The 13421-nt window shown below is 48.4% G+C and overlaps 1 protein-coding gene across 1 annotated transcript in view; it reads left to right on the top strand.

Annotated features, from left to right (window-relative positions):
- The first annotated feature begins 225 nt into the window (after positions 1-225).
- LOC118097538 (phospholipid phosphatase 3) overlaps positions 226-13421 on the top strand; it is a 35221-nt gene continuing 22025 nt past the window's right edge. Inside the window, exon 1 of the mRNA XM_035140477.3 lies at positions 226-1392. Coding sequence (XP_034996368.2) covers positions 1194-1392 — 199 coding nt within the window. The 5' untranslated portion in view covers positions 226-1193. The remainder of the gene's footprint in view (positions 1393-13421) is intronic.

The following is a 13421-nucleotide window of genomic DNA, read 5'->3' as shown; positions in this document are numbered from 1 at the left end:
TATGGCAACAGAAATATGCACCAGAATCAAAAAGTTCCGAATTCCCGCCTCTTTCCCCTGGTCTTTGACACCTGGGACATGTGCTCTCTCTCAGGACACACCCGCCCCCCCAAATCCCTGTGACTGCAATTTGTTTTAACTGTTCTTAATACTGAATTTTAACTTGTAACCCGCTTTGGGACCCAATGATGAAGTTTAGCACGCTACACCTCATGTCCACAGGGTGGACTGTGCGGAGACCCAGAATAGGACAGCACTTTTGTCCGGGGGGGGGGGAAGAGAACTTCGCCAGATGCAGCTTCTCCCCCCCCTTCTACCCTACCAAACCGTTTCCCCAAGGCAGCGAGAAATGGCTTTTACGCAGAGCCCTCTTCCTCCGGCCTCGGACGTGGCAACACAGAGCGGGGCTGGCCGGACCAGGCCAGGCTGGAAGAGGACGGAGGGAGAGACCCCCTTCGCTTCGCGCTCCGGCCCTGGAGGAGCGACGCCCAGGCGGGTCTCTGCCCCGAGGCAGCTGCCTCCGCCGCAGCCGCCGCCCCCGAACACGCCCCGCCCCTCGACGGGACGCTCTCGCTCCGCCCCATCGGGTTGCCGGAGCATTTCGGGGGCGGGGGGACCCGGAGGAAAGCTTCGCCCAGCGCCTCCGGGGCCGGCGAGCGCGGGGTTGGTTCTCCCTCCGCCGCCCGTCCGCCCCGTCGCGCCGGACTTTGCCCGCTCCTTGGCCCCGCCTCGTGGGAGCCGGTGGGGAGAGTCACCAAGGGTCCTTCCCAAGTGGCCCCGGGCGGAGGCTGCTGCGCTCTCGTGCGCCCTGAGCGCCACCGGAGCTGCTCTTTGTTCCCGGGCTGATGAAGAGGCGAGGAAACTTTTGTTTGTTTGTTTGTTTGCGCTCCTTGCCAGGCGGCCTGCCCCTCCCCCCCTTCGATCCCTGAGAAGATCTGGATTGCAGAAGACTTCCAGGAGCCGACGGGAGCCCCTGCCCCACCCTGGCGCTCGAGGTCTTGTTTTCTGCCCCCTCCAGCCGCTCTCACCAGGGACTAGAAGACTGGCGCCTTCCTCCCCGGTGACTGAGCCCCAGCGCGGCTCTGCTCTCCTCCACCAGGGACCCGAGGCTCCGGACTGTGTTTGAACCGCATGGACTACTAAGGAGCTGGATCCCGCCCGATCCCGCAGCGGCAGGTTGCTCTGCTAAGATCATGCAAAAAGACCCCGACGCACTCCTCCACGCCCTGTCCCGGCAGCCGCTCAACGCGGAGCCTCTGGCTTGGCCTCGCCACCAGGGCGACGTCCAGGTGACGGTGCGGAGGCCCAGATCCCGAGCTGGGGACTTCGCTGCTCCCAGAGCTGCGCTGAGGAAGACCTTGGTGGCTGTGGATGTCGTGTGCCTGCTCGTGGGTGAGTGGGGCGCGGAGGGGCTGGCATTTGACTGGCCGCCAGGTATCCAGGAAAGTGGGAATTTGCTCTGGAAACCAATGAGCTTTCTCGAGATGAAATCCTGAATCCAGGCAAAGGATTCTCTTAATCCCGGCAAAGGATTCTCTTAATCCCCTTAATTGGTGGTTTGCAATTGCTTAATTTTTTTGTTTGTGTTGGCGGCTTATGGCATGTAGCTCATTTCACCTTCTGGTTATTTGCACATCTGGTAATGTAGCATGGAGCTTGGTACAGTATTAAGAGAACCAGGCAGCCAGTGCTCATTTCTCCAGCTTTTCATAGAATCATTACCCTTTTGACCAGTGCTTTGAATTGTTGGGCCAGAGGCTGCTGTTGAGATCCCAGCTAAGGAGTAATAATAATAATAATAATAATAATAATAATAATAATAATAATAATAATAATATACCCCACCCATCTGGCTGTGTTTCCTCCAGCCACTCAGGAACCATGCTGGAAGCCATGTGGAGGATTCAAGGAATTGTAGCAGTGGCACTTACTGTATTCTCTGGCTCTTTAGTTCCGGATGCCATTGCATGATTCCTGGTGGGGAACTCCTATGATTAAAACATCCTGACACACACACACACACAGAGAGAGAGAGAGAGAGAGAGAGATGTTTTGGAAGCTCTTCAGCTTTTATTCCTGACTTTCGGCAACACATTGCAAAGATGTGCGCATGGAAAAACCCAAGGGACCCGGTTTGTGATCAGAGGTGACCTTGCCTTGAGTCAAGGTGAGGAGGCTGCCTTCAGGGCAGAACTACACATGAGAAGGAGCCCGTACAGCTTTCCTGGTTAATGATAATACAGAGGAGGAGGTGTCATCTTCAGAGGAGATCTGGTGGGTGGGAGGGCAGGACTTCCTGCTTCCACACACCCGCTGGTTTTCCCAAACCACCCCTCCCCTTCTTTCCCCAGTCAGGCATATTTCTGGTCATGGGTCATGGGGGAGAACTGGTGAGTGGAGAAAGGTTAATTACCCCTGAAATCTGTGCTTTTGTAAGGAATCACAGGGTTGTGATAACATCTAGTTTCTCCTTTAGACTTGGATTTTCAGATGCCTGGCCCATGGGGCACAGTTGCTCTATCAAGCCCTGGTGTAATCAATAATAATAATAATAATAATAATAATAATAGTAATAATGTATTACTTATATCCCGCCTATCTGGATGGGCCTCCCCAGGTACTCAAGGCAGCTCCTAACAGAATATTAAAAACACGATAAAACATCAAACCTTAAAAGTTTCCCTAAACAGGGCTGCCTTCAGGTGTCTTCTAAAAGTCAGATGGTTGTTTATTTCCTTGACATCTGATGGAAGGGCATTCCACATAGGCTTGCCAGACTCATAGTGGACAGGACTTCTGTGCCTTTAATTGCCCTGCTCTCTTTTGAGTCTTGAAACCTTAAAGAGAAACCAGCAGACCCTTTGTTTAATTTCCAAGCAGCAAAGGGTCTGCTGGTTTCTCTTTAAGGTTTCCAGACTCAAAAGAGAGCAGGGCAATTAAAGGCACAGAAGTCCTGTCCAATATTGAGTCTGGCAACCCTAGTTCCACAGGGCAGGTGCCATTACCGAGAAGGCCCTCTGCCTGGTTCCCTGTAACCTCACTTCTTGCAGCGAGGGAACCGCCAGAAGGCCCTCGGCACTGGACCTCAGTGTCCGGGTAGAACAATGGAGGTGGAGACGCTCCTTCAGGTATACTGGGCCGAGGCCGTTTAGGGCTTTAAAAGGTCAGCATCCAACACTTTGAATTGTGCTTGGAAACTTACTGGGAGCCAATGTAGGTCTTTCAGGATTGGTGTTATATGGTCTCGGCGGCCGCCCCCAGTCACCAGTCTAGCTGCCGCATTCTGGATTAATTGTAGTTTCCGGGTCACCTTCAAAGGTAGCCCCATCTAGAGCGCATTGCAGTAGTCCAAGCAGGAGATAACTAGAGCGTGCACCACTCTGGAGAGACAGTCTGCGGGCAGGTAGTAAACCTATGGTCAGAGTTTAATGAAATGTCATGGTGGAGTCATTGCCCCAGGGCACCCAGCCATCCTGTCTTACTTTTAGCTTGCTCTGTGTGGTTTAATGCAAATGTTGGTTTCTGATTCAGCTAAGTATGGAGAAAGGCAAGAAGCTTTGGGGGTTTAAAACTCAACCCCTAGAAACCTAATCCAGCAACACTTCTGGTTTATGACATCCCCCCCCCAGGCACAGCCCAAAGCATTGCTCCAAAACCTCAGGGCTAGAAACTAACTTGGTTGCAGTTTAATTAAAACTGATTTTCCCAGGGAACTAAATTCTATCCCCCAATACCAGATTTGGGGTTTACACAACCCCTAATTACCTGCTGGAGGATGTTGATTGATACATAAGGGAGTTGAAGGGAAACTTGGGAAGGCACCTTGACTGGGGTGCTGGGCTCTGAAGTGGGGAACGCAAGTTCGAATCCCAGCTCAGCCAGAGAACTCTTGCTCCCGTCTCTTTAAATCATTTTCTGGCCAGGATCCCAACTGGAAGCAGCTTGGAAATAGAGGAGGGAGGAGGTGTCAGGAGGGAAGCATTTGAGAATTGAGACCAGCCACCGGGGTTTGGAAACAGTAGCTCTAGCGCGGCCCTATGCCTTTCCCATCTCTGCTACAGCAAGGGCAAGAGTCTTCCGCTGTAGAACAAACAAACGTCTGTCTTCTTTCATGTTTCCCTGGTTATTATGGCCCGGATGTCGCCGATATGCCACTATGCATGTCCACAGGGTGCCTTGCCCTTCCCTCTGATGAAATTAGGCCTGTCAGGGGCTAATGCAATAGGTGGGTGTGGGGTGTTTGGTGTGGTTCCCCGTAACAGTTTCTGCAGTTTGCAAATGGGCCCATGGGCCCCAAAAGAGGGAAATCTGAGTCACCTGAAATATTTGCTGGATCTCTCTTTTTTATAACAATTTATTGATTTTCTCAAAATTAACAAAAAATAATAACAATACAAAAACAAAACAAATTGACTTCCCTCTATTCCAGGCATCCCCAAACTGCGGCCCTCCAGATGTTTTGGCCTACAACTCCCATGTTCCCTAGCTAAGAAGACCAGTGGTCGGGGATGATGGGAATTGTAGTCCAAAACATCTGGAGGGCTGAAGTTTCGGGGTGCCTTCTCTAGTCCCTTCTTTGATTCCATAATTTATCAATATATGGCATGTCCATTGTTCAGTTTGAAACCGTATTTACATTACTTATTATCCATTCGTAACAAAATTACAAGTAATTTAAAAATTTAAAAACCCTGCTAATGTATTAACCTGTGCACAATGCTTCTGTATATATGCAATAAACACATTCCATTCTTCCTTATTGTCATCCCTTCCTCTTAGTTTCATTGTCAGTTTTGCCATTTCAGCATATTCCATTAACTTAACTTGCCAATCTTCTTTAGCTGGGACTCTATCTTCTTTCCAGCGTTGTGCTAATAATGTCCGTGCAGCCGTAGTTGCATAATACATAAGTACATTATTTTGTGATTTTGGTAGATCCACTCCTAATAGGAAAGATGCTGGGTTGTATTTTTTTAACAAAGTTTATTTTAAACATCTTCATTTCATTATAGATCATTTCCCAATATTTCTTTATGATTTTACAGTCCCACCACATATGGAAAAATGTCCCTTTACTGGATATCTCAAAAGGACATCGTAAGAGACCCCTGCTGGAGCAGACCAAAGGCCTCTCTAGCCCAGCATCCTGTTTTCCACAGTGGCCAACCAGAGGCCTTAGGGAAGACCATGAGCAAGGCATATAATACATTTGATGGCTTTTTGTTGTTTGCTTTTGCATTTAAAAACACCTGAAAAATCAGTTGGCCTGTTGCATTGTAGGCTGTAGCTGTAGCAGAGGGAAAGGGAGAGAAGGGAAGAAAGGAGAGGAACTGCTTGCACCATCGCTGCCATAGTAAGGTTATCTGTTTCCATAAAGTTCAAGGAAGCCTGTGTCTCAGTGGGCTTCTGTCTATAAAGGCAAGCATGTACCGGTATATAGTGCTAGGGTATTCAAATGGCTTAATGTCCATTAGATTAGATTAGATCAGATTTTATTGTCATTGTGTAATTACAATGAAATTGGATGCATAAAAACAAGAAACAAAACAAAAAACACATTTTCAGCCACACATGCACATGCCTATACAACTCTTACATGAGGATTTTTTAAATAAAAAAATCTTTTAACAAACCTGTAAGTTAGATCAACTGTGTTATACCCAATTTGCAGATACGGCAACTGAGGCTGAGAGAGCAGATTGCCTAAGGGCATCCTATTAGTTCATGGCGGAGGAAGCAAGATCCTTAATTGCTGGCTGTCAGTGTTTAAGGGCAGAGGGTTCACCTCATTCTAGTGCCATAGCAATAGTACAAGTGTTGGTAGCCAGGGTTTAAAATTAGCAGGCACATTTTGTGCCTAAAGATTCTCTCCATTTGCGAGCACCTCAAAAAGTCTGGGTGCCATTTTTTTGTGCCTGGCCGACACTCAAGGATTACTGAAATGTATGTGCTTTGTAGCCTCAAAATATATTCTAAGGATAAGCAATATGTTAAGGAGTTTAACAATAAAGGGTAGAGTGTTTTGAAAACTGAAGTATGGTACCAATATTTTTATTGTAAACACCAAATTAAACATGTATTAGCAATTTATGTTTAAAAAGTGACATTAACAACGTGTCACTTATGTGAATTATGTATTAGTTCATGCTTATCAAAATAATAAATAAAAAGTGTTGCCAATACACCCCCCCTCCAAATGGCGACTAGATATTCTGTTTTGGCACCCACAACCCAGGTCCCAGGAGCCATTTGGCTCCTAGCTTTTATATCCCAGTTTCTAACACTGTTGTTAACGTTTAAATATGGCCATATCCCTGTGAAAGAAGCTGAGTAGATTGGCTGTGCTCTGATTGCATAGAAACCAATGTATCCTTTCTCCCCCACTTAGCTATTGCCAAGGCAATATGTACTCTGTGCTTACAAATGCCCACACCAGAAATGTTTGGATTCTGTAAACTGGGAATATGCAAATTAAGCAAAATGTGCCTATAGATATACAGTGGAACCTCGGTTTTCGAACGTAATCCATTCTAGAAGACCGTTCAACTTCCAAAACGTTCGAAAACCGAAAACTGAAAGAGGAAGATAGGTAAACTCAAAACAGCAGCTGTGTAGCACGTTCGGTTTCCAAAAATCGTTCGGAAACCAAAACAATTACGGTATTCCTGGGTTTTCGGCGTTTGGCTTCCAAAATGTTTGTCAACAGAGGCATTCGAGAACCGAGGTTCCACTGTATATTTTTTCCTTGGTTTCAATGTATCCATGTGGGTTCGTTGGTTGGTTGCAAGTCACTTTGAGTTGCCTTGGGCAAGAAAAATGTAATAAATAATACGTTGGCAAATTTTGCATGGTTTGTAATCATCTAGTAGGCAAAAACGGCACACAAGTGGTGTTCTCAGACCACTGGAAAGCCCAATGGAAACTCATTTGGTGTCTGAAATTCCTCTGAACTTTTAATTGCAGGGTGGGGAGAATATGAAGGGGTTCCGTTTTTGCCCATCACCTAATTCTCCGCTTATGTGCAACATGATGGAATTTCACAGTGCCCAGCCCTTAGCACTGTGAGCCTCCAAAGGGCTAGAAATGCCAGGGGCAAAACTATCCTATTAGAGGGAGGAGTTGTCCCTTCACACTGATCCTTAGATGCCAGTCCTGTGAGCTGCTGCCTCTGTGCAGAATGAACTCGCTATGTTTTGAACCAAGGGAAGTAATACACATTCCCATCTGCAAGGCCGCTTGAAGTAAAGCTGTGATCATGCACGTCCTGCTGAAAGGAGCTACCAGCCACAACTGCAAACCCAGATTTCAGCAGTGGTCAGCTGCAGCTGAGATTTGTAGGGATCCACTGGAGAGCTCTGATTGGGAGCTACCAAGTGAAGCCACTTGGTATTTGACACCAGTTTTAAAAGGTGCCACCTACAGCCCCTACTTGCAGTTCGAGGACCCGCCCCCCGCGAGAAATGAAGACACAGTGACACATGGATTTGAGTTAATGGGTAAAATAAGGCCACAACTTTATTGGTTAGAGCAAGTGAGAGGTATTGGCTTAGGCACTGGACTCCCTAGCAAGCATGACTCCACCCCGCTCTGCGGGGGTGGGGGTCATATCAGGTTAACACCCCGAGGGAGGAGCCTGTTGATGCAAATACAACTGAAAGCTCCCCCTGGTGTCACCGGGGGTTGTGCCATGGCCCTAGCCCCCAACAGGGCATCGGACGGGATCCATGACCGCCGGATCACTTAAGGGGATACCCCTATAAGAGGAGGGTTGGATGATGGCCACAACCAGTCCTCAAACACACCAGACAACGCCATATTCCAATGCCTAACCGCCAAATACCGAAGGAACTTGTGACAAATTGCTACGAGGTAGGCGAAAAAACCAAGAGGCCGGTGCAAATTAGCCAAATGGATAAAAAACTCCTACCAGGCCCCTTGGGCAACCAAGGCAACCAGCTGAAGTCCATAGCAAGGTCAAAGCACACGCACAAAGGGAAGACCTAAAGGGAAGGTGGGCTGGAGATCCGTCGGGATGCAGCAGGAGAAGGAGGATTCCCCTGCTGCTGCGCAGATTTAAATGTCTGTAAAGCCCGCCCCCAGGCCGGCCCTATTGGCCAGCCAGAGGCTTGGCTTGGCAGCAGGGATTGGCTGCAGCAGGGGGCTGATACACGCCCCCCCTGCTTGCCTTGAGGAGTGTGTCCCACCCGCAAAGTCTCCCCTCGTGGAGGAGGAGAGATCTTGTCAAGGAACAATCAGGAGCTCATTTACACTTTCCCAGCCGCATCTTTACCTGTCCCACCAGATCTGTGTGATGCCGAGTGACAGGCTGATGGGGTGTGGTTTGGGGAAAACAGCCTTGCAGACCAAATTAGGCTCCGTGGCAAACCTGATCCAGGGGTCAGATATCAGTTTCCTTGCGAGTTAAAGGCATGGTAATTAATTTTGGACCTGGTGACTTCTGATGGCAACCTGCTTCTCGGTTTCTTGGCATACCTGTTGTGTGTAGGCAGGTATGTGGGGAAACTGTTTTGAAATACAGTTTAGGGTTTATGCCTAAAGTTGTCTTAATCTGCTTTTGTGATGGTAGCCTGTCGTGCCCACAGGATTCCCGATTCAAATCCCTAGACACATATTTGGGGAGAGGCTTCATAGCTCACAGGTAGAGTGTGTGCCTTGCACAGTGGCCTATACTGTAGTTCATATCCTTTGCATCACCAGTTAAAAGGATCTTGAAAAGCAAGGCTGGGGTAGAAGATTGCCTGGAGAGCTGTTGTAGCCAGCTGGACCAAATCAGTGGTTTGGTATAATTCAATGTTTATTTATTGAAAGTACAGTGGAACCTCTACTTACAACCATAATCTGTTCCGGAGGTCCGGTCATAACTAGAAACGTACATAAGTAGAGGCGCACTTTTCCATAGAAAGTAATGGAAAAGTGAATTGATCTGTTCTAGACGATGAAAAACACCCCCTAAAACAGCAATTTAACACGGATTTTACTGTCTAACAAGACCATAGATCCATAAAATGAAGACAATAATCAATGTACTGTACAGTCATACTTCGGTTTAAGTACGCTTCGGTATGAGTACTTTCAGTTTAAGTACTCCGCAGACCCGTCTGGAACGGATTAATCCACTTTCCATTACTTTCAATGGGAAAATTTGCTTCAGGTTAAGTCATAGCTGCCAAGTACCCCGTTTTCCCCGGGAAACCCCCGTTTTTACTTACCTTTTCCCGGTGGTCCCCCGTATCACTTCGTCTCCCGTTTTTCTCCGTTATTTTCTCCTGCCAGCGGCCATTTTTTTCTTTCTGATTTGCCCTTCTATGGGCACCAAAAATGGCCGCCGCCGGCTTCAAAAGTCGCATCTACGCATGTCCGGAAGTGCATAGACGCGACTTACGGTGTCTGCGGCGGCGGCCATTTTTGGTGCCCATAGAAGGGCAAAACGACACCGGAAGTTACGTCGACGCAACTTCCAGTGTCACACGACTGCCGGTCCCGGATTCTGCAGTCCGGGACTTGGAAGGTAAGGGTTAAGTACGCTTCAGGTTAAGTACGGACTTCCGGAACCAATTACAGTCATACCTCGGGTTAAGTACGCTTCAGGTTGAGTACTCCACGGACCCGTCTGGAACGGATTAATCCACTTTCCATTACTTTCAATGGGAAAGTTCGCTTCAGGTTAAATACGCTTCAGGATTCTGGATCCAATTGTGTACTTAAACCGAGGTACCACTGTAATATAAAATAAATAAGACAGTATTGTAGATAAAAAAATAACATTTATTTCTTTTTTTACATGCACCGATGGTGGGTGAGCTTACCTGGCTACAAGCTGGGGGCGGGGGGCAAGCGTCGATAAAGAGCTGGTTCACTTCGGCCGGGGTCACTTTTTTTTCTTGCCAGGCCAGGTTCTTCTCTGGACTTCCTCAGGTTAGTTCCTCAGCAGGGTTTGGGGCTACAGTGTGCCTTGCTGTGCCTCTTGCAGGCAGCGCCTTTTCCAGAGCTTCCAGGGTGGGATGGGGGCCCTCTCCCCAGCAGCAGAGGCCCCAGTGCTGCCCCGCAGCCAGCTGGGCGAGCTCTGGGCTGCTGGCAAGGCCTCTGTTTGTATCCAGAGGAAAGTTCATAAGTCGAAGCACCTACTGAAGGTCGTAACTGGAATCGTACGTAAGTAGAGCCGTACGTAAGTTGAGGTCCCACTGTAGGTATAGTCCACCTTTCAGGGCAATGCCCAAACAAGTGGCATACTCTAGAGAGAAGATAAACTTGTTACGTCAAAGTAGTATACAGTGGGACCTCAACTTACGAATTTAATCCATTCCGAATGCACAGTCATAGGTCGAAAACTTCGTAAGTCGAGTTTCCCATAGGAAAAGCGGTTTCCCATAGGAATGCATTGGAAACGGAAAAATTCGTAAGTCGAGGAAACCGCATCTAGCCGCGAACGGGTTTTCCATTCGGATGTCGAGAAAATTGTAAGCGTGTGGCCACTTTTTCCGCTCGTAAGTCGAAAACATCGTAAGTCGAGGTCCCACTGTACAGCAGTAAGAGGCAGGAATGTGTCTTTTAGCTGAGGTGTTGCGCGGCTTACTTGCCTGGATGGAGAGGTGAGGCTTACAATAATACAAATCTTTATTACGGTCATAGAACAGCATTTAAAATTTAAAAAGCTCTTCAGAAAGCTAAAAGGTATTAAAACACAAGGTGAATATAAAAGCCTCTCAGAATTTAAAAGAAGCTAAAAGTATCCCAAAAAAGGCTCAGGAACATTGGACTGGTGTGGAAGAGCTCAAAAGGCTGATATATAAAGGCTTTAACTATCATTTACAGAGCATTCTGATATGTTCGTTAAAACTGATTTGTGGCACAGGTCACCCTACGAATCTCGAGCGCTGCTGTGTGGAACCGAGCAACACTGTACGTTGCAGCAGGATTGGTCCCCGAGAGCAGCAGGGAGGTGTAAAATTGTCCTGTACTTATGAAATAATGGGGAAATCAGGCTAGTACTAATTGGGGAGCAGGCCTTGACATTTCGAGTGTTGAAATGTGTGATACTGTTGAAAAGTTAATTTATTGATTGATTACATGAAATTTGTATACTGTTTGATTGTTTGAACAAAACAAAACCTCAAAGCAGTTTACAAAACAATAAAATCCAGAAATAATTACAGCAATATTTTTTTTTTAAAAAAAAAGTACAAAAAGTGAACATGGTAAAAGAGTTTAAAATACACACTAGCATTTTTAAGCGTCTGGGCAGGCTTGCCTAAACAGGAATGTTTTTAGCATGCGCCGGAAATGAATACAGTGAAGGTGCCTGCTTGATGTGAACCAGGCAGGGAGTTCCAAAGTATGGATCGCGTTTTCACATTGCTTGTCTTCTTTTGCCCCCCCCCCTTGAGAAAGAGAGTACAGTGGTACCTTGGGTCCCAAACTCAATCTGCTCTGGAAGTCCGTTCGGCTTCCAAAACGTTCGCAAACCAAGGCGCAGCTTCTGATTGGCCCCCGGAAACAATGCCGACAGCCAAAACGCACGTCCAGCTTCCAAAAAACATTCACAAACCGGAACACTTCTGGGTTTGCCGGCGTTCAGGAGCCGATTTGTTCGGGAGCCAAGCCGTTCGGGAACCAAGGTACCACTGTAGAGGGCTAGCCAAGCGAAGGTTAGCATCTGGTTCTTCCTCTTCGTTCTGAGAGTGGGCCACTGGGGAATAAAGCCATGGTGGAGCTGGAATTTTGGTTGGTGGGAAGTAGACTGTTGGACAAACAAAGCTTCCATCAAGTGTCTCTCCCCAATGCGTCACAGAGTAAGAAGTTCCTGGTTTTTAGCCCCGGTGGTCCAGCCCGCCTGCTTTGCCCCCTGCCTGGCAGTGTTCCCAACCCCTGTGGGCGGCCCCTCACCTCCTTCCAGGCCCAGCCCGGTTTTTCTATCCCTCTCCCCCCCCTTGCACTGAGGAAGCAACACAGGTTGAGACTTGCTCGCCTGGGTGTTGCTGTGGGAGGGGGCCAGGCAGGCTGCCACTTGTTCCCAACAGATCAGGAGCAACACCCAGCAGGAGAACGCCAGAGGAATGTCACTGAGGGCACAGAGCAGGTCCCTTTGGCACAAAGCAGCTCCATCCAGGAGACTGGGCCATAACAGGCAGCTGCATAGCAGGGACGAGAACTCTAGCGTGAAGCTTTGCAGTCACGCAGAGCAACAGCCAAAGAAGTCAAAGGATGGCAGTTCCAGATCCGCAGCTCAAGGTGCCAACTGGGTGCTTCGTGCCTCGTGGTCGCAAGAAACTCTCTCTCTCTCTCTTACACACACACACACACACACACACACACATATTCATTCCTCCGCGGTGTTGCTGAGCCCTGGCACCCAGTCACTGGGCCTCTCCCTCTCTGGACCGCAACACCTGAGCCCTTGGCTCTGGGCAGCTGACCAAGCAAGGCAGTGTGAATGTCTCAGTGCAGCCGAGAGCCCTGTATATTAATAGCCCTCTCCAAGTGCCAGGCAATCTCTGCATGCATTGAGAAGGCTGAGGCTCCATATAAGGTGAGTTGGGTAGTGATTATTCCAAGCAAGAGGGCTATTGTGGGAAGCTGGAAAGTTTATTGTGAGATGACGAGCGAGGCATTTTTTATTTTTTATAAGGGGGGGAAGATATATTTGTAAAGACTAATCATATTAAATAAATGGAAGATGAGTACAGCCTACAGTCGTACCTTAGAAGTCGAATGGAGGCCATTCCGGAAGCTCCTGCAGCCAATTGGAAGCCGCGTCGGACGTTCGGGTTCCAAAGAACATTTGCAAACTGGGACACTCCTGGGTTTGCAGCATTCGGGAGCCAAAATGTCCGAGTACCAAGGCGTTCGGGGTCCAAGGTATGACTGTACTTGCGCTCTTGGGTCTTGTGCTGAGGCACGCTTTTCCAGATTGCTCGTCTGTACAGTTCTAAGCAACATCTGGAGAGCCACAGGTTCTCTCCCTCCCCCATTCTAAAGGAAAAGTGTGGTGATCTTTAGTCTGCCCACAGATCTCCCAGCTGCAAGCTGATAAGCAAATGGATGTGGTTCTCTTTCTTGTCCCTCCAGGGCTGACCTGCCCACCAGGCAAGGTGAGGCAGTTGCATCAGGGCGGCAGGCTCTGAATACCTGGAAGAGGTGGCAGATCTGCCTCCTGAGCTTATTGGCCTCCTCCTCATGCCCACTGCTGCCATTCTTCTACTGCATCTTCCACAGTGCCCCCCCCCCCCGTTGCCGCTGGGTGGCAGTGGGCAGGTGCGCAAGGGTGGGTGCAGAGGTATGGCATGCAGCAGAGGAGAGGAGGGCATTTTCTCTTTGGCCACTAGCAGTCAAATGGCCATTGCTGGCCCTGCCGTAAATATAATTCCATCTGGGTTGAGAGCTCATTCACTCCATGGCTTTCT

Source organism: Zootoca vivipara, chromosome 15 (genome assembly GCF_965207765.1).
Source record: "Zootoca vivipara chromosome 15, rZooViv2.hap1.1, whole genome shotgun sequence".
In the NCBI taxonomy this organism is placed as follows: Eukaryota; Metazoa; Chordata; class Lepidosauria; order Squamata; family Lacertidae; genus Zootoca; species Zootoca vivipara.
This window is presented reverse-complemented; position numbering and strand designations above follow the sequence as displayed.